The 21922-nt window shown below is 44.7% G+C and overlaps 1 protein-coding gene across 2 annotated transcripts in view; it reads left to right on the top strand.

Moving 5' to 3' along the window:
• Positions 1 to 21922, top strand: part of Atp8b1 (ATPase phospholipid transporting 8B1) — a 138642-nt gene that overhangs the window by 65429 nt on the left and 51291 nt on the right. Inside the window, exon 3 of one of the 2 annotated variants that reach the window (XM_021150778.3) lies at positions 20196 to 20293. The exons of the other annotated variant lie outside the window; for it this stretch is intronic. Within the exon in view, the coding sequence (XP_021006437.1) occupies positions 20196 to 20293 (98 nt within the window). The remainder of the gene's footprint in view (positions 1 to 20195; positions 20294 to 21922) is intronic. 2 annotated transcript variants of the gene reach the window in all.

Here is a 21922-nt window from a genome sequence, read left to right as displayed (position 1 = left end):
AGCCATAGCTGTTTGTAGCTCCCCAGTTAAGGGTAGGATCTTAGGAACCCAATCCCACTCCTTCCTTGAATTTTGACTGGCTTGATCTAGTACCAGCAGCACTGGTGCTTGGAGTCCTTGAGTGCCTTGGTCCTGTCAGTTCTAGAAGACATGTTGCGCTCTGGTCCTCTCCAACCTCTGGCTTTTACCACCTTTCTGTCATCTTTTCCTTGATGATTCCTGAGCTTTGGAGATGAAGTGATTATAGATGTCCCATTTGTGGCTGGGCACACATTACTGCATTTTGAATACTTTGAGTCTATGCACTAACTACCATCCATTATATTAAGACAAATCTTCTCTAATGGACTGAGAGGGCTACACTACACTATAGGTAAAGAAATACAGATTTAGGAAACAGTCTCACTACCTATGTCAATTCAGCAAAATTATAATAGTAACTTCATTCCTGTGGCCCACAAGCTCCCCAGTCATTGGCTCTCGGCCTGCTTTGCAGAACCAGACACATGTTTCCATCCGTGGAGTGGGACCTGAAGTTTGAGCAGAAAGTAGTTGGTTATTGGCACCACATTCATGCCACCAGCCATTATGCAGGCGGTCATATTATGCATTCTGGTTATTAAGACTACCCCACCCATCAGTCTTCAGAGCGCCTTCTAGATTAAGAGAACCAGCCATCATGGCGGAAACTTCCTGTTCAGTCCCAACTTGGTCTCTCCCTGTCCTGTAAGCTGTGTGTGTGTGTGTGTGTGTGTGTATGTGTGTGTGTGTGTGTGTGTGTGTGTGATCAAAAGAGATTTATTTTAAATGGGTCTTTATTTGCCACGAGGGGCCATCTGCAGCAACCTATGCTTCTTGCCTGAGTCAGGCCAGCTTCAGACATCTCGTCTAGATGACAAGCTTTTCATGCAGAAGGACAGACAGGAAGCATTGTAGGCTTTGCAGACCACACAGTCCTTGCCAAAAGTGCTCTACTCTACCAGTAAAACAGCCACAGACAGTGGCCACTTGGGCAGCAAAATGTGGCTTCCTCGGATCCTTATACGTTCCCTTGTGAACTTACTGGTTCCTGTTGCTTGGCCCTACCCTGGCAAGCAAATGTGACTTTTTCTGTGACTTGTCTGCTCCTGAGAAAGTTGAGTCTTTTCTCTTTGAACTCTAGGCTTGTCTAGGATTCAGGTTAATTTTTTTCTCACTGGATGCCCCAGATTCTAGCAGAAGGAATGGTTTTTCATTGCTGAGTGTGGCTCCCTGTGATGCCCAGCCCTCCAGATGGTCTCCCCAGCTCAGGCCAAGAACCACTGCTTTCCTGAAGTCGTGCCTCCTGTTTTACCCTGCAGGGTAGGGATACCTCCCCTGTCACTCCCTGCCTGATACTTCCCATTTTGTGCTCTGTACCTAGCTCAACGTTCTTTCCTCCCCTGAACAGTTTTCACCTGTCAAGAGTGACAAGTGCCAGGTGCCAGGGGTTGTGGCACATATCTGTCATCTTAGAACACAGGAGGATCACGAGTTTAAAGCCAGTCAGTCCCACATCAGCCTAGGCCACATAACAAGATCCTGTATCAAAAGAATCAAAGAAATATGGACTGGAGCCTGTAATTCCACTTCTATAATGGTATTTCTTTCTGATTCTAGTCACGTTGGGTCACTCTTCATCCTCTTCTCCCTGACGCTGGTGGGGTACAATCCCTGTGTGTGTGTGTGTGTGTGTGTGTGTGTGTGTGTGTGTGTCTATGTCTGTGTGTCTATATACAAAGGGATTTTAAGAGGTCCCATCTCACCACAGCCTACGAGACCCAGAGAGGCTTTCCACTCCTAAGGGTTATCTATCTGCTCCAGCTTCACGTCACTTAAATGAGTTGGATTTCTGGGTTCTCCCTGTTGTCTTCCACTCCGTGAGCACTCTGAGCTCACTGCCCAAATTAGGAAGTATGAAACTCGAAATCTTCGATTGACACGAAGATGAAATCACATTGATCTGGAACGAAGGCAACCTCTTGTTCCAACCGGTCCAAACTGGTACGAGTGGAATGGGGACAAAACTGAAGCGGCCCAACAAGTTAATAGAGAGTTCTAGCTGATTGCCTGGGGTGAATAAAAAACATGCCTCTTCCTCATTCTTTCCTCCGAGGCCCAGCCTGGTATCATAATCTCGGAATCTCTGCAGTGTGTATGTAGATATCTGGGGAGTTGGCAGGAGTTTTGTCTCTGTAGGGTGAAGGGCAAACTTGGCAGTTTGTGCCTAGGGCCACACAATCAGATACATGGTCCAGAGAAGGGACCAGGGTTGGATGCCCACAGAAATGTTGGAAAAACACATCATGGATACAAACATTGCCTCTGTTTTTTTCCAACTTAGCCTGTACTTCATGGTGGTTAGCGCCACTTACTGTTCGTTTAATGATAGGTAATCTTATTCCTAGATTCCTTTCCTTGTTCTATGGACATTGAGGGAGCTTGGTTTTCTAAAAATACAAATGATTGACACTTGTGTGTGCATGTGTGTGATGTATGTGCACGGCAGTGCCCATACGTGCTAGTCAGCTCTGCCGTTTTACTATGTAAGTCGGAGATTGAACTTAGGTGGTCAGGCTTGGTGGACAGCCCCTTTACTTACTGAGACATCTCACGGGTTCATAGTCTAGTTTATATTTTCCTAGGGAAATTTATTGGTTTTCATTTTTCATAACTTCTGTCAAATGACTTTGCCTATGAGTTTTGATACCTGTCTGCCCTCTGCAAGTGCAAACGGACATTCAGTAGATTCCTGCTCTTTTTGTTGCTATTTCTCTGCTGCCCTGTATCCTACAGCTAGCAAGCCATCTTCCCTCCCTCCCTTTCCTGTCTCTGTCTCCCTACTCCCCAGCCCTTCTTAAAGTCCTCTCTAGGTCATTGTCGCAGTCATATGACTGTAACTCTGACCTTCCATTTTGGTTGTTGTTTTGGTGTCTTCCTTGGCATTGTTCTTCGTGGGTTACTTACTACAGACAATTCAATTCTTAGGGACACAGGAGTAAACTGTGACCCACCCACCACAGAGCCTACTAACTCCACCTAGCCCGATGCCAAGGCACCTCGGAGTGCAGGAGCCATGGTTACTTCTTTGATGACATCATTGCCACACTGTCTGTTTTCTTGTTTTAAATCAAGAGAACGCCCTAACCCGCTAAGCTTTCTTTTTAAATGCATGTCAAGCAAGAGTTTTAAGAGACCCATTGAAAGTCCCTTTCCTTTGAAGAGCTATTCTTGTGTGCTGAAAAAAAAAAAAAAAAAAGGAGAACAAGTGTTAACACGCTCCTAGAATGTTCCAGGAGGAGAGATAAGCTCACCACGTTCACCAAGGTAGCCTTACTCTTGCTTGTTTGCTTTGAGCAAGTGTAGACAAACAACCTGTCGATGCTTGCTGGTTGAATGCATGAGAACACTGGCTCCCGGGACGAGTGTCAGGACTCCAGGCTTCGGTTGCCCCTGGAAACATGGAAGTCTTCTTCCCTCTGGGGTTTAGGGTTCTTTATCAGTATTAGGGGGAAACAGTCAGACTTTGTGGAGCCAGAGCTTTCTGCCATTCCTTGGCTGTGGGATGCTGGGTTTAGCTGATGTCCCCAGACCAGTTCTTTGGGTAATAATTCTTTGCCTTCTGGGAATGCTTCAGAGATGAGATCCTCAGGAAGGAGCATGCTCTGGAGAGGATTTCTGGGTTAATGCAAATGTGGGCTTTTCTGAGCCTAGGAATGGGGTGTGAGCACCGCCTCCCACCTCCTCCGCTGTTGACTTATCTGGTGGTAACTCCAGTCTTGCCTTCTGGCTCTGGCTGGCTTCCCCATTTACACACAGCTTCTTTGCCCCAGGCCACATTCTGACCTAAACTCCACCTTCTGCACTCCATGCCCCAGTCTGCCATTCTTAGGAGCACACTTCTGAAAACCACTATCCACTATCACAGCCTCCCATCCCCCTGGCTTCTTCCCCTCTGTGGGCTCCCTGACTCTACAGATAATGCTGTCTTAAAGGTCACCAAGCACCCGGCCACCAAGCCCAGTGAGCTTTGTATCTCTTCTTCTGGTGCCAGCCTTTCTAACGCTGCCCTCAGAAAACCCTGTCTCCCTCCTTCTGTCCCCCGCCCCCCATTTCCATTCTTTGCATGTCACTGTTCATGTCTACAAACTATCCTGTGACAAAATCAGCCTTTAAACCCATGTCATAGGATCAATTCAGGAAACCAAGGTATTTGCTACCAAGCCTGATGACTGGAGCTCTGGTCCCCCAAATCCACTTGTTGGAAGGGGAAAATGGACTTCCTCAAGTTGTCTTCTTAGAGGACACAAAGATACACACACACACACACACACACAAATGCATAATAAACAAAATAAAATAATTTTAAAAATACTAATTAAAAATGCTCATGTAATAGGTGCAAATGTGTGTCCCTGAGAAGGCTAGATGTGCATTGGTTAAGAGGGAAGACCCCAGACTCAAGCTGTGTAGCCAATCAGGCCTAAGTCCTGTCTTCACTATTGTCTTAGTTAGGGTTTTACTGCTGTGAGCAGACACCATGATCAAGGCAAGTCTTATAAAGAACAACATTTAATTGGGGCTGGCTTACAAGTTCAGAGGTTCAGTCCATTATCATCAAGGAACCTGGAAACATCCAGGCAGGCATGGTACAGAAGGAGCTAAGAGTTTTACATCTTCATTTGAAAGCTGCTAGCAGAATACTGGCTTCCAGGCAGTTAGGAAAAGGGTCTTAAAGCCCACAACCACAGTGACACACCTACTTCAAGGCCACACCTCCAAAGAGTGCCACTCCCTGGGCCAAACACAGTCAAACCACTCCAACTATTTTCTAACTGTCTGGCTTTGAGGAAAGGGCTTTATTTCCCTGTGTTTCAGGGTCCATATCTGTAAAATAGGATTGATATTAGAAGAGATGTTATGGTGGTTGTGAGAATTAAATCAGAAATAAATGTGAAGAGCATGTTTTGGCATGCAGTAAGTGCTCAATAAATATCAGCTGTTGTCACCTCCAGCCTGGATTTTCTTTCTTAATCTCTCTTCATATCCAAGTTACCTTTCCCTGCCCCTCAGCTCCTGCCTTAATTTTTTATTAGCAAATCTTCATCTTGACCCCTTCTTTTTTTCTTTGGGGCATTTGCATTCTGGCTTCCCAGACCGAAGCTGTGGGGTTATTTATTAACTGAGTCCTGCTGCCCAAATCCATGAGGGAGGGAGGGAGAGATGACCGGCTGGATTCCAGCATTCCAGGTGATCAGTTCCTCGGACTGAGAATATTTTGTTATTTGGGGTCTTTTCGGGCTCTGTCACCCCCCCAAGGCTTGTGCTTTCACACAGACTTCTTCAAGAAAGCCAACCAGCACACACACACAGTAACAAGGATGTCACTGAAGCTCGCAGTGAAACTAAAAGTGCCATTTATGTAGTGACTTGTCTTGACAGATTGATCCATGGCAGGGCCTCTGCCCCTAACGGATCCAGGAGGCTTCCTCATGATACAGACCTGCCATCTGAAAGATGAGGAATTGATCGGGAGGGAAGAGCACTTACAGGAAGATCACACACAGAGACTCTGGCAGGAGAGGGAGATCATGGTGGTGGCACACAGAGGAACTGAAATAAAGCCTCTGGCCCCACAGGAAAAATACATACTCACTTCCTCTCCTTCTCAGGACCTACCCTGGAACTATTTAGAAATTGAAATGAATGGTTGGAGATTGTCTGTCTCTTAACCAATCAGGGGGTGCTGTTGTGGCCTGGGGTTCCATCTTTCTATTCTGAGCTAGTTCTAGCTCCCCAAGCCCTGTACTGGCATGGATAAAGAAGGTATTTGTAAGTGCATCAGGGGCTGGAAAGATGACTCAAAGGTTAAGAGCACTGGCTGTTCTTCCAGAGGTCCTGAGTTCAATTCCCAGCAACCATATGGTGGCTCACAACCATCTATAATGGGATCTGGTCCCCTCCCTCTTCTGGCCCGCAGGCATATATTCAGGCAGAACACTGTATACATAATAACTCTTTAAAATAAATTAAATCTTAAAAAAAAAAAAGTGCATCAGACTACATGAGCACTGGGACCAAATGGAGCTCTACCAGAGAAATGTCTGTGTACCAAAGGCGCCCTGGAGATGGGTTTACCTGAATGGAGTAGGTGACTGCCTCCCAGCATGCTCCAGAGTGAGACAGTGGTGACTACTAAAGAGTGGAGGGGACTTCAGGGGAGCTAGGGTTCCTGGTGCTGAATGGATCCTTGGAGCCTGGGTGATGGGGATCGGGGATCAGGCAGCTGTGCACGAACAATGTAAATGTCATCCTGAAGGGAGCCTCTCAGGCAGAAAAGAATAGGGCAAAATAAGCTGTAGCCCCCCTTCCAGGGCTTCCTCTCCATGCCCACACCCCTTTCCTCTTCCTGCCGCTCTTATCATAGAGAAGTATTGTTCTGTACACAGACTCCTCACTAGCCCCTTCTCCTGTTCCTTGGTATAGTTTGGTCATCTTTTCCTCCCTGGTTGATCAGGTTACGCACAGCTAACAGCCTCATTCTTTACTTTGCAGCCAAGCCACTTTGACTTGTTGGTTTGCGCTCTCATCTTTAAAAAGATATAAAACGATAAGCCAGACATGGTGCCAAACACCTTTAATGCCAGCATTTGGGAAACAGAGGCAGTGGATCTCTGTAAGTTCAAAGCCAGCCTGTGTCTACATTAGTGAGTCCCAGGCCAGCCAGGCATGCACAGTGAGACCCGTCTCAAAAAGTAATAGCAATAGACTGTATTCCTTTCAAACGTTCTTCTGACTTGGAACCTTGTTCTGATTTCTGTTTGAGACTGAATGGGTCATTGACAGACAGTACTTATGATGAAGTGTTTAATCACTGGGTGGACAGTATTTAGGATGGCATATTCCATAGTCAACAGGTAAGCAGCTTCTAAGGTGGAATGTTTACCAGTCGAGGGAAGAGATCTATCTCTGTTCTTGGCAGAAATTTAAACTGGATTTAACATTCACGAAACCAGTACAGCTGGACACTTGCTGACAGAGACACCCACAGGAAGGGTCTGTAACTAAAGATATGGGAGTGTAGAGGACCTATTAATTTTATGTGGATCCCAAACACTGAAGTATCAAGGTCTGAGGAAACTGTGCAGTAAACTAGACAGAGAGTTATAATTATTACACATTCACATGTGCAAGTTTCATGTTGTATTTGGCTTTCCTTTTCTGATCGTGGGTAAACCAACATGACCAGTGACTTGTGAAATGGAGGTGGAGGATACTGTCCCTTCTCTAGGAGATAAGTATTGGGGGTGTCTCTTGTTTTTCAGGCATTGCTTTTTGACACTAATTTACTATCTAGCCTAGAGTATGAAGCTCTTGTTCATAGAGACCAAATGCAGCTGATGTTTTTCTCCCTACAAGTTTGGAGCTTCTAAAGCAGATTTCAGGCCTGGAGATATAGCTCAGTTGGTAGAATGCTTACTTAGCCTGCGGAAAACCCTGAGTTCAGCCCCCAGCTTTGTATAAACCAGGCACTGATAGCACACCCTGTAGTCTCAGCACTTGAGAAGTGAAGACAGAAAAATCAGCAGTTCGAGGTCATCCTTGGCTCCAAGGCAAGAGCAAGGATAAACTGTGCTATGTGAGCCCCTGTATCGAAACCAAACAACAGTAATAGACCTTAAATGTTAGGAAGGCACTGGCCCTGGCCCTAACTGGGATTCTCAAGGCCATCTGTGTGGCAGGCTCATCTGTGAAGCATAGAAAGCTCTCTAGATTCCCAGCTCACTCCCTAAGACATTAAGATGGAGGAAAGCTGGATTCTGCCTTAACTCAGCAGAATAGCTCATCTCCTCTCCCTGCACACTGGAGACTGAGCACTGGTCCAGCCAGCACCACTGAGTACTTACTAACTAGGTAGAGGAAGCATCTGGCTGCTCCCCTCTCAAGAATCCCAGAGGGTCTTTAAAAACCTTCAGACCTGGTTAGTTGACTCCGTTGGTCTTCCTGTGGGGTTCTTGTCCCCTTTTAGCGCCATAATCCTTCCCCCTGTTCTTCCATAAGGATCCCCAAACTCCATCCAATGTTTGGCTGTGGGTGTCTGCATCTATCTGAGTCAGCTGCTGGGTGGAGCCTCTCAGATAACAGTCTTGCTAGACTCCTGTCTGCAAACATAACAGACTATCATTAATAGTGTCAGGGATTGGTGCTTGCCCATGGAATGAGTCTCTAGTTGGGCAGGTTATTGGCTGGCCATTCCTTCAGTCTCTGCTCCATCTCCCATTCCTGAATTTCTTGGAGACAGGATAAATTTGGAGTCGAAAAGTTTGTGGATATGTAGGTGTCCCTATCGCTCCACTGGGGTTCTTACCCGGCCTCTTCAGGTTCCATATCCCCAATGCTGAGTCACACAGCTAAGGTCACCCCCATTGATTCTGGGTTGTCTCCCTTATCTTAGAGTCACATCCTGGAGATGCCCCCCCCCCACCTCCTCACTCTGGTCAGTAGCAGATTTCCATTCATTTTTATAGCCATCTGGCCATCTCTCCTGCCCCTCCTCATACCTGATATTGAACCCCCCTCCCCCTCCCCACAGCCTCTCCCACCCTGTTCCCTCCCTCTATCTACCTCAACAGAACCAACTATCCTGGACCCTTGGGGCTCTCAGAGACTGAACCACCAACCAAAGAGCATATCCAGGCTGGACCTAGAATCCCACACATATGCAGCAGATGTGCAGTTTGGTCTTCATGTGGGTCCTGAACAACTGGAGCAGGGGCTATCCCAAAAGCTGTTGCCTATATGTGGAATATGTTCTTCTAGCTGGGCTGCCTTGTCTGGCCTCAGTGGGAGACTCATCACAGAGACTTGATGTGTGGGGGTGGGGGAAATACCTAGGGGGCCCCCACCTGCTCAGAGGAGAAGGAGAGGAGGAGGAAAGGGGGAAGGATTGTGGAAGGAAGTGACCTGCAGGGGGGCAATGAGTGGGATGTAAATTTGATAAATAAAAAAATTAATTAAATTAAGTCTAAAAATGTCAACAAAAACAAAAACCTTCAAACCCACTAACAAGTGTACTTCAGTGAGAGGTTTTTACACTTCAGCCTCACCTACGAATTAGAATCAAATTATCTGGCCTGCCCCAGATATACTAAAGCTGCAAACCCTATGTAGAACATGAGGTCTGGAAGGACTCCTTCCTCATAGGAATGCACTGGGTATGCAGGTATGCTTCTGGAAGTCTAGGACTGTGAGGCTCCATCTGGAGACCCTCGTGCTGTAAGTCTGGGCTCTGGCAGAGCCTGCATCCCTCACCAGGTTCCAGAGGATGCAGCTACCCATACCTGGAGTGCCCAAGTGTGGATTGGTGGCGGTGGCGGCAGCTGCTGCTGCTCCTCCTCTTCCTCTTCCTCCTCCTCCTTCCTCCTTCATCCCTCTCCCTCCTCCACCTTCTTCTTTTCTTTCTCCAGCAGCAAAGAACAACATCTAGGTTTTGTTTTGCTTTGCTCTCAATCTATCGATTATTGAGATTAACCAATTGACTAATGGCAACAGTCACATCAAGCAAATGGACACAATCCATTCCTGAGCCCGCCATCGGCTCTATGCTTTTCAACTTCTCAGAAGTTCTTGTGACTTTTCTCATTGCTGTGACCAAATACTGGACACAAAGTAACCGAAGCGGGAAGTGGTTTGTTACGTGGGGGAAGACAGGGTTGCCGGAGTGTGAGGTAGCAGTTCCCATGCACCCACAATCAGAAGGGACGCGGCAATGAGGGCTGCTCTCAGCCAGCTTTATCCTTTTTATGCAGTCTGGGACCAGCCTATGACATGACACCTACTACCTTTAGGGTGAGGCTTTGCACTTCGTTTAACCCCATCCAGAAATTCCCTCAGAAGCATGTGCAGAAATGCGTCTCCTAAGAGAGTCTAGGGCTTATCAGGCTGTCACTCAGTCTTAGCTCTTCTCTTCACAGTTCTCACTCCGAGCAGTTGTCTTAATCATAAGAAAAGCAAGACCCTCTCTGAACCTTCTCCTTTTCTAAGGTAGAAACAAGAACCTTTCCCCTCATCCACTCCCACCCTCAGCAACACATCTGTGCCTCTGATTCATGCCTGTTGTCCTCAATGGACAAACCCATTCACAGGTCTCATAGATACTTTGAATTCAGTACAACCCCTCAAGTAGGCCCATCTCCCCACACTCTATCAGGCATGTCCTTTTCTTTTTAAAAAATATTTGTATCTATTTGTGTGTCTGTGTGCTTATTAATGTGTGTCTTAGTTAGGGTTTTACTGCTGTGAACAGACACCATGACCAAGGCAACTCTTACAAAATACAACATTTAGTTGAAGCTGGCTTACAGGTTCAGAGGTTCAGTCCATTATCAAGACAGGAACATGGCAGCATTCAGGCAGGCATGGTATAGGAGGAGCTAAGAATTCTACCTTCTATCTTCATCTGAAGGCTGCTAGCTGAATATTGGCTTCCAGGCAGCAAGGATGGAGGTCTTATAGGCCACACCCACAGTGACACACCTACATCAACAGGGCCACACCTTCTAATAGTGCCACTGCCTGGGCCAAGCATATACAAACCATCACAATGTGTGTGTGTAAGTCAGAGGACAACCTGTGGGAGTTGGTTTTCCCCTTTCACCTGTGGGCTCTGGGATAAAACTCATGCCATCTGACAAGGGCCTTTACCTGCTGAGATGTCCCAAGGGTCCCATACATATCTAACCCTTTGACATTGCAACATGACATTGTCATCTCCCATTCAAGTATACTAACTGTTTCTGACCCTGCTTAGCTTCTGAAATCATACAGGACTGAGTGACGATCAGGACAGTGTGGCCATAGACAACATCAACACCAAAGATTATGCTCTAGAACTGTGTCACACACACACACACACACACACATACACACACACATACACATGCACGCACTTGTATGTGCACATGCGTAGTGAGCAGCATAAGGCTTTAATGTTTAACTGTAGGGTTTTGTGTTAGGCAACCTTTCCAAGGCTGCATGCCAGTCAAGCCTACGTTCTAATTTGTCCTTGGTTAATTTTTTCCTCCGTTTTCACTTTTAATTCTTTTTGCCTTCATTGCAGAAAGAGCAAGATAGCTCTTGAAGCTGTTACCTCTCTTAGACCATAGCTCTGGTGGGCCATTGTTCATGCTACCTTTAATGATGGTTCTGGTCCTCTGACACTGGTGGTCTTGTTCCCTTTACATACATCCTCACCGCTTGTGATGGTAACTTCATCCAGACTGTGCCAGTTTCCCCTCTAAAGCCCTCTGATAGATGTCTTGCCATGGGCTTCCAGGCCCCACCATGTGCTGGGTCCTGTCTCGTTGCCTGTTCCTAGTAGGAGTGACTCTGGGGCCCCACAGTGCTTTTCATGTATGAGCCAGGTTGTTCCAGCTTAATGTTCTTGCTAATAACATCCCGCTACCCTGAAAAACCCTGAGACGTTTCTCCTCTTTCTTTACTGGCATAATTATGTGCTTCTAAGACTCAGGTAAGCCCAGGCAGTGGCTTGTGTAGTCCAGAGGCTAAGATGGAAGGATGATAAACTCATAGTTAGCCTGGCCAATGTGGAAAGACCCCACTTCAAAAGCCAAAAGCAAAACCAGAGACATAATAGTCCATACAAGGAATGTCTGTTCCAAACACGTTCCCACCACACCCTGGCTGGACTAGACTTCTCACGGCACCAAGTGTCCACCATTATTTAGTACATGGCCATCTCATGTTAATTTTTTCCTCCGTTTTCACTTTTAATTATTTTTGCCTTCATTGCAGAAAGAGCAAGATAGCTCTTGAAGCTGTTACCTCTCTTAGACCATAGCTCTGGTGGGCCGTTGTTCATGCTACCTTTAATGATGGTCCTGGTCCTCTGACACTGGTGGTCTTGTTCCCTTCACATACATCCTCACTGCTTGTGATGGTAACTTCATCCAGACTGTGCCAGTTTCCCCTTGTGTATAAGTGTGTCTGTGATCCCTACTCTGACTGGACAGTTGGGTTTCTAGAGGGTGAGGTTAAGTTTGATCCACAGATGTTTATCTTTGGAAGGGTTTCATATCTGTCTTACTCCAAATTCATATATTCTGAATTTGTGTGGACATTAGATTCACATAGATGGTTTGTGAGAACTCCATCTGCAATCTCTGCTACTATAGCTTTGGGGTGGGACCTAAGGACTGGCATGTCAAATGAGTGTCCATGTGCTGCTGCTGCTGCTGCTGCTGGCCTGGAACCCCAGCTCTCAGAATCATTGCTGTGGTCATTACATGAGCTGATCTGCGCTTTGTCCATCTACAGTTCCAGAGACTGTGGATGTAGATAGAGGTGAGCCTAATTTAGGAAAAGTAGAAGCCATGACATGTGGTGACAAGTTCCACCCTTTCCCTGAGGCTCATTCTATAAGCTAATGGGCATTCTCTGTTTCTCCCCTTGTGGCCTGTTGGCAGAGCAGCCCCTATGCTAGACCCACACTGGAGTGGAAGAACCCAGCCTAGCTGGGCTGAGAGACCTGAGGTGGGCTGGAGTCTTCCTGCAGACATAGAAAGGATAAGCTGATATCTCTTAACTCCCTCATCTCCCACCCTGGGTCGGTTTGACTCCCTCCCAGGCATGCATCAGAGCCCCTCAGAACATGTGGCTGGAGGGACTACTGTAGTTTTCACTTAGGTGACTTCCATTGCCTGTGCCCATTATTCTGGCTGTCAGAGGCCAGTGCTTCTTTCCTCCTGCCTCTACTTCCCCTTTCAAGCTTACTTCTTGTCTGTCTGTCTGTTTGTCTGTCTGTCTTCCCTTTTAGTTCTCTCTCTTTTTAAAACTTGGGATATTTTTGCTTGTGTGCTTTTTTTTTTTAATTAGGTATTTTCCTCATTTACATTTCCAATGCTACCAAAAATTGTGTGCTTTTTTTTTTTTTTTTTTTTTTTTTTTTTTTTTTTTTTGAGACACGATGTTACTGTGTAGCCCTGGCTAGCCCGGAACATGCTAAATTGATAGACCAGGTTAGACTTAAACCTGAAGCCATCCCTCTGCCTCTGCCTTTTGAGTGCTGGAATTGCAGGCCAACACATCTGGTGCACATCTGGCTTTGGTGTTTTTCTTTTCATGTACTTTACAATCCTGAAAGCTGCAGAGAATGCAATCACCTGGCTAAATGGTTATTTCGTGAACATGTGGAACTGTCCTCATGTCAAGCATGAACGTAAGGCTGATAGCCTGGAGGACTTTCATTTCTACCCTCCCTGTTTGCTCAGAGGAAGCCACCATCCTTCTTTTCTTTAAAATGTTTTTATTACATTTTTATTTATTTGTTTGGTGTGTGCATGTATGTGTATGTGTGTGTATCTGTCTATGTGTGTAAGGAGGGCATATGGGGCGTGTGTTTGGTGTGTGTGTGAGAGGAGGGTGTGTGTATATGTGTGAGTGCATGTGTACCTTGGCCCACACGTGACAGAGGACAACTTGTAGAAGTCAGTTCTCTTCTTCCACCATATGGGCCTGGGATCAAACTCATGTGATCATGCTTAGCAAAAGGCATCTTTGTCCTCTGAGCCATCTTGCTAGCCCCATCCTTAATTAAGTAGCCACGACTTCTTTTCTCTTCTTTATTGTTTTCCTATCTGAATCCATGTCTTTAAATACTATAGTTTAGTTCTGCATGCTTTTGAATTTTGTAAAGTTTATTTATGTAGACCTATACAGATATATATCATATATTCTCATTTAAAATATTTTAAGGTATATTTATACTTATTTCCATGGCCATATACATTGAAAGAAATAATAGAATCACAAGCATATTTTTAATAGTAACATATGCAAATGAATCTAATTTGCATGAGTAGAGAGTGAAAGTAAAATCTCCCTTCCCTAGTTCTTCCTCAGCCACAAATTTTTCCTTCTCTGGAAAGAAATTTGTTCTTACTACTTTCTCCTAGATCTGAGAAGCATATAGTGTACACATGGATATTCATCAATCCTTACATACCTCTTGCTCTGTGTCTCCAGGGACATGTGTATGCATACAGTCATCCCATATATTGCTTCTGTGCATCTTGTAACTGAAAGCCCAGGATAATAGTCACTGTCTGCCTTTGACAGTTGGTCATGTGACATAGAATATTTCCCTACCATCCATACAAAGCCATCTCATTTGTTTTATTTTTTTCCTCTCTCTCACCTTAGGCTTTCAATACACGAATGTTTAACCAACTGCTCCTAGTAGGAATTTTGCTTATTCCTAATCCTTAGACAATGTGACTGTATTGAGGAAGCTCTGCACTGCCTGCTCCCTCCTGCAGAGTAGTGCACACATGGGGAATTACTCCTAGAAGTTAGAGTATCCTACAATGCACTAGGTACCAAATTCTGAGACACGGCCAAACTGTTCTCCACAGAGGCTATCCACAGGACTAATTCTTTTTAACTCAGAGCATCATGAGATTCTTTATTCTTTGCAAGAATTTTAGCATTTTAAGATAAAACAATGCTACCCCTGAACACTGGATCTTCAGTATCTTTTCTCCTGTGAAAGAACTGTTTGCATTTGTGTGTGTGTGTATGTTTGTGGTATGTGGGGTGTGTGTGCATGTTGGGGCGGGAGGCTTGCCCTGTGTCCTGTACCCATGTCTTTCTGGGAAGATTGATCTGTTCTTAATATAATGATTCTAAGCTTTTGATTTCCCTAGTCTCCTGAGTTGATTGTAGCTTGTACCAACTATTCCCGGCTTTTGGTTGTTGGTGGCTTTGTAAATGAGAATTCAAAACAGCACAGAGGATAGGGATAGACCCATGCTACTTCCTTTGCCAGATGGCACTGATCAAAGCACTTGGCATCTGTGGGAACACTCTGGACATCACGTAGCTGTGCTTAGATGTATCGATGACAGCAAGCATTTACCAGAGTGGCGTGATACTGATCCACGTGTGGCTGATGTTACACGCATCCCAGACGTGTACCTGCTTGGTTTGCTGCCACAACCCTGGCTGATTATCTTTCTAGCATCCAACTGCAGGACCCTATGTTAAAGATGAATGTTGATGTCGTTCCTGGTAAATTTATAATTTATTTCCTTTGTCAATATTCCAATATGGCTTGTAACTTTTAATTTTTAAAATGTTTTAAAATACGTATCTTATTTCATTTCATGTGTACGTGTGTTCTTCCTGCCTATATGTATGCATAGCCCATGTGTGCCTGGTGCCCACTGAGGTCAGACGGTGACTTTGGATTCCCTGGAATTAGAGTTATGTATGATTGTGAACAATTATGTAAGTGATTGAGTCCTAAACTCAGACTCAGGTCCTCTGAAAGCAGTCAGTGTTCTTAACTGCTCAGTCATCTCCGCACCCTCTGGCTTAGCTTTTGGTCGTCCTGCCCCAGCATCCCTAGTAACAGCTGCAACTGCCTTGTGTACCACTTGTGCAAAGCCCTCCTGGGTGTTTCTAGGACTGGGTTTCAGTCCTTCCCACTGATCTCTTCCTTCTTCTCTGGGAATCCTATCTACTTTTCTTCCCTTCCTGAAATGTAGGGCAGTCTTCTCAGCAGTGTTGTGGTGTACCAGTGCCTAAGACATGACCTGTAACCAACGAGCTCAAATAAAACCTTAGAACCTTATGTCCCTTAATGTGGCACATACCACTGTAACCCAGCACTTAGGAGGCTGAGGCAGGACAATAATAATCTCCTCGCCAGCCTTGGGCTATGTAGTAAGACCCTGTCTTCAAGAATAAAATAGTAAAAAGAAGAAGAAGAAGAAGAAGAAGAAGAAGGAGGAGGAGGAGGAGGAGGAGGAGGAGGAGGAGGAGGAGGAGGAGGAGAAGGAGAAGGAGAAGGAGAAGGAGAAGGAGAAGGAGAAGGAGAAGGAGAAGGAGAAGGAGAAGGAGAAGGAGAAGGAGAAGGAGAAGGAGAAGGAGAAGGAGAAGGAGAAGGAGAAGGAAGGAGAAAATAGTAATGGGTGGATAAATGGCTCAGCAGTTAAGAGCTCTCTGTTCTTGCAGAGAACCCCCATTCAAACTCCAGTATGCACATAACAGTTTCCAACTGTCTGCAATTCTAATCTCAGGGCATCCCATGGGCCTGCTAGCCTCTGTGGGCAACAGGTATACATGTGGTACATCACACATACATGCAAGTAAACACCAATACACATAAAATAAAAATTAATAAGTCCTTTTAAAATGATAAAAATCAGCTACATCGCAAACTGCTGCAACACGGAATGGATTCACGACTGACCCCTGTTTTAGCTCCTCTCCTTTAGCGCTCTCCTTTGAGTGGAAAAGAAGTGTTCTGATTACAGATCTTATCCCAAAGCTTGCAGGTTGTTTTGTACTTCCACTTCCATTTTCCCTCTTGATGAAATTGCTCTTGAGGTTGAGCGACGCCGGGAACATTTACACTTGTCACAACACAACACTTACGATTCCCCAATGAGTGACAGCCAACCACGCAAGGAGACGCTCGGGAATGGTGTTGTGATTTCGAAAATGTAATCAAGTTCATTATTTGCATTCTCTGCCAGTCTGCACTGGATCTCTTGGAGTCGTATCTGGGTTTCCTAAGGAATAGGAAGGTGGAAAGGGAGTCACTTAAAGAGATGAGGTATTTTCCTCCTAAGTACAACTCCGGTTTTTATAATTGTCATGCAATTGATTGTTTTTATGACCCCTTACTCATAAGGTTTTGTTTCTCTGTTTGCCCTTCCAAAAACAGCATGGTATACTCATTGTTAATTTCATCAAACCTTGGCCCACCCCACTGTATGTCACTCATGGGAAAGCTGCCCAAGTGGTATGGAGAAGAGCCTAGCCAACACAGCAAGGTGGAGGGCAGAGGGACCTCAGACAGACAGACTAGATTCTAAGTCTTATGCTAATCTTGCTGATCCTGCCAATGGCTCAGTGTTCTGAGCTATAAAATAAAGATATTAACCACTAGGCACCATGTCTGCCTCATACAGAGAATAGAGCATGTTATCTACAAAACTGATATAGTATAGGGCGGTAGAAGCCTAGATGGAAGAACAAGATGAAACACAGGAGATGCAGCCTCATTGCCAAATGAGGTCATCTCCGTGTGGGAAAGTCCCTTGAGCCTACATTTCCACTCAGTGCTGGGTTTCAACAATAGGGCATCAGTGGATATAGAAAGAGAGCAAACTGAGCTATGAATTTGGCATTTCCAGTTCATTTTGAAGATACTTTGGTGCTACTGTGTTCAGAACATAAGGAGAACCTGTGAGGAATTCAAGGACAAACTTGGTATGTCCCAGGTTCTCCTGGGAACCAGTCTGGGCAGAGAGGAGGTCACAGTACCCATGATAAGGTGTGAATAGAATAGCAGTAGTCACTGCTGTCCCTCTGAGTGGCTTGGCTACAGTGTAGGTTAAGCTACTCTGAAGGAGGCAGGTCTAACTTCTGTCTATCTTCATGAGAGTATGCTCATTCTCTATGTCTCAAAGTGTATGTCTGCCTCTGCTCTAGAGTGGAGTCAGCTCCATCACTTGAAGACCTATGATTGGCCCTGCCCAAAGGGACAGCAGGCAGGAGACAGAATAAACTACATACTTTGGGAGTGGCACTGATAAAGGACTGGTCACAGATGGCTTTAAAGGTTAACAGCTGCCATAAAATGGGGTTTAGATTGGGACAGCTATTGCCTTAAATGTGATGGCTATTTACATTCCCACCTTCTACCTAAGGATTGTGATTTTCAAGATTCAGAGTAACCAAAAGACCGTGGTCAATGAACTGTGCACTGGCTTGTTCAACGTGTCCAAAGGGGACACTGTCCTAAAAGAATGGCTACAGTCATGCAGCCATTAGTGTCTGAATAATGCTGTCCATACTGTCAAAAGACCAGACATGATCAATGTACAACTGAAACCATAGAAAGAACATGGTCCTTGAGTCTGTGCTAGAAGTCATGCTGTTGGCCTGAGCCAGCCACTGGCTGGGTTGAGGATGACTAAGCCACAGGGAGAGGCAGCCACAAGTCTCCAACAATATCAGAATGACCCAGATTCTGTGTTTTGAAGCTTATAAAAGACCTCTGGCCATGACTATGAGAAACATCAGCTATCCAAGAAGCTTGCGGCTGGCTAGCTTCTTGTATATCTGTGGACCCCTGAAGGCAAGTGGAAAGATATCTTGGGCTACAGGAGAAAGTACATGTATCTTATGAGGCTACTATGAAGGACCAGATTAGAATTTAGGCCATTCTAGCTGTGGTTACCCATAGACATGTCTGTATTTGTAGCAAAGGGATGAAGGGTCCTACAGCTACAAGGACTTCTGGGAGATCAGGACGGATTTGATACCAAAAGTGTCTACCCCACAGGACAAGCAGGCTTAGGAGTGGCACTGCCTACATGGGCAGAAAGGATGGTGTCTTAGTTTTATTTCTATGGGGGCTGGGGGGACTAAAATACCCTGACACAAAACAATGGCCTGGGTTTCTGTATACTTTCTCTCTTTCCCTTTTAAAGATTGCACATAGCAAGTCAAAGTAAATGATTGAAAGTTCTGCAGCCAGCCTCATTTTATCAGTATAAAGTGATTTGGTATTAAGGATTTATATTTGCTCAGAATTCCAGGTTATAATTCATCATAGCTGGAAACTCAAGGTGACAGGAACTTAAAACAGCTAGCCAGATCACATCCACAACCAGGAGCACAGAAAAACGGATATGCATATGTTTGTAACTCAGATATCCTTGTCCATTCATATACAGTCCAGGTCTCAGATTCAGGGAATGTAGATACCTCTAGTGGACAGGGTCTTCCCACATCAATTAATCTTACAAAGACAATCACACATAAACATATCAATAGAAGAAACTGATCCCCCATAGAAACTCTCTTTATGGGTGATTCTAGATTGGATCAAGTTGACAATTAAAATTGACCAACCTTGGAGATAAGGTTGATATACAAAGAGATACCTATACAAGCTTCATCAGAGTTGGAAATACAGTGTTAAAAAGAGAACCTGGGCCAGTGGCCTCAGGGATCAACCCTAGAAATAATCAAGTTAGCCAGCACAGCATGATGGTCATAGATAGGTGTTTAAAGAGACACCTGTTAAACAAGAAATTGTTCACCTTAGCAGCAGAGAGAGATACTGTGAAGTTTCTCAAGTTCCCTAGAGTTCAGACATAACAACAGCATGAAGTGAACTTGGAAAGATAACAGGCTGGTCACAATGCCGATGCAAGATTATGACTCAGACATATGGGGCTAGTTGGTGATCCTCTTCTTTGCAATTTATTCATTCACTAAATATTTAAAGCAACGTAAACGTTAGAAACAAAGCAATGGGATTGAGATTTTAAAATAGTTGTAAGCTTTTGGATCTTTGGCAGTTTTCTTTCATCCCTGTTACAGGTTGATTGCTCTTTTAGAACATTAATGTTCCATGAGTGGCTGGTCAAGTCTCAACTCGGATATTCACTTGCTAGGACTACAAGCTGTAATGTAAACATCTGACATGTATGCTGGTGGGCTCTTGCTCTGAAGGTCTGGGATCAAGCTGTTGCCAGGTTTCATTCTTCCCAAGGACAGTGGCGTTGTGATCTGTCTTATTTACCTTTCCTGTTACTGAGATAAAATACCTAAACAAAGGGACCTTAAGGGAAAGGAGGGACTTGTATTGAGTCCCTCCTGGCAGAGAAGGCCTGGCAGTAGAAGGTTGAGGCAGGCAGCCATTCCCATTGTAGCCACACTCATTCAGGAAGCAGTCAGAGATGAACACCTGAGTTTGGCTCCTTCTCTTCTTATTCATGTTAGGACCTGAGCTCATGGAGTGTGCTCATAGTGAAGGTGAATCTCCTACCTCAGTTAATGTAATCAAGGTAATTCCATACAGGCATGCCAAGAGCCCTGCCTCTCATGTGATTCTCGACTTCATTGTCAACCCAAATTGACCATTGAGATTGCCCATCACAGGTTCCACCTCAGGTTCTATGACTGTAGATTCTCATCTTCCACAGGTGACTTCACACCATCCTCCTTCCCTGTTAGCATCTCAATGGCATCTTTGAGGGGGCCATCATGTATATAATAGATTAGGGCCCACTCTATAGACCTTCCCTGGTAACCTCCATTTGTATTTAGAATTCTTTTCTCTTTTTCTTTTAAAGATTGCACGTGGCAAGTCAAAGCAAATGACCGAAAGTTCCACGAACAGCCTCATTTCATGAACACCAAGTTCTTTTGTATTAAGGAGAGCAAATATGCGGTAAGTTAATGGTAAAATGTTTTTATAGTAGCCCAGGTTTGCCTAGTCACTGTCGTGCTTGTCAGCTTCAAACAGTGTCTCCCATGAAAGTAACTACTTGCCTGGGTCTATTAATAACCCTCCCTCATTCTATAGACTGTCTTTTTATTAAAATTTAACTACTCTGAAGGTTGATAGGTATGACGAAACAAAACAGAATCATGTCAATTGGAAACTTCCCCTGTGTAGCTGCAAGGTTCTTGCTAAAATATTTTATGAAAATTATGATTGTCACTGAAGTCCTGTTTTGAAAGTACTGAGTTGACTCTGCCTTGGATGGGTTTAGAGATAGCAAGGATATTTTCACCTAAAATGCTTATTTCCTTTAATATATGATAAAACATATAGACAAGTGGGGTTAGAGAAATGGCTCAGTAGTTAAGAGTACTTGCTGCTCTTACAGAGGACCATGGTTCATTTCCCAGCATCCACAAGGCAGCTCGTGACCATTATAGCTCCAGTTCTTGGGAGCATGAGACCCTCTTCTGGAGTCTGCAAGGACCAGATGTACATGTTGTATACATACATGCATGCAAGCAAAACATTCATGCACATAAAGTAAAAATCAGTAAATCTATTAAGAAAGAATACAGACAAGTGTCAGTTAAAAGCAGAGAAAGGAACTTATTCACTGCAGCCACATTGAGAAGAGTAACAAAGAGTGGCCTCCCAAGTCCATCTTCTAGATTCTCCCATGAGGTGAATGATAACCAGAAGATGAGGGTTATGCATAGCTAAGCTGTCCCTGTCAGTATGTTGTCAACCTGCCACTCATTGTGATGGTCTAGTTAGAGCCACAAGGTGATCTTACAAGCTGTTGTAACTGTGTGAAAGCTCTTTCCTATCTTTCCTCTGGCTAGGAACATTAGAGTACCCCCATTGTGTGACTTAGAAAGCAGGACATTATTTTCTAGTAGTTCAGGGGATCACAAGTCCAGAGTCAAGGGGTTGACACAGTAGGATCCTTATGGAAAATCTCAGAATCAGAGCCATGCCTGTCCCAACATCTGGTGCTTGCACACGATTCTAAGCATTCTTTGGCTAGTAAACACATCACTCCAATTCCTGTCCAATCCAGTCTTCTGTCTTCTTCCTATGTGTCTCTGTATCTAACCCTACCCCCTCACCTTCCCACAAGGCAGTGCTTCTCAACCTCCCTAATACTGCAACACTTTAAAACAGTTCTCCATATCATGGTATCCCCCAACCATACAATTATTTTTGTTGCTACTTTATAACTATAATTATTTTACTGTTATAAGTTCTAATGTGTAAAAGTAACTTTTACTCTCTTGTAGTTATTGTCATCTCTAAGGGTTTCTGCCTCAGTCTGCTAACCTAGGCCTTGTTCGGGAAGCTTCTAACCCCCTTACAGTCTAACCGAGGTCTAGAATGTTTTCAGCTTCTGAGACTTGCTGTCTCACACTTTCTAGCTCTTTCTAAAATCTGGCTAGCTGATCAACTCAGCTGTTCTGGCTCAAACTCTTCTCCAAGCTGACTGACTTACTCTGGTTTCTCTCTCAGCCTCTGACTTTTTGTTCTGCTTGGCAGTCTGTTCTGATCTTCTGCCTCCTTTCTCATTCGCTGGCT

The sequence above is a fragment of the Mus caroli genome, unplaced genomic scaffold, assembly GCF_978045245.1.
Source record: "Mus caroli unplaced genomic scaffold, Mus_caroli_1 scaffold_19, whole genome shotgun sequence".
Taxonomy (NCBI): Eukaryota; Metazoa; Chordata; class Mammalia; order Rodentia; family Muridae; genus Mus; species Mus caroli.
The sequence above is the reverse complement of the archived record's forward strand: the minus strand, read 5'-3'. Positions and strand labels throughout refer to the sequence as shown.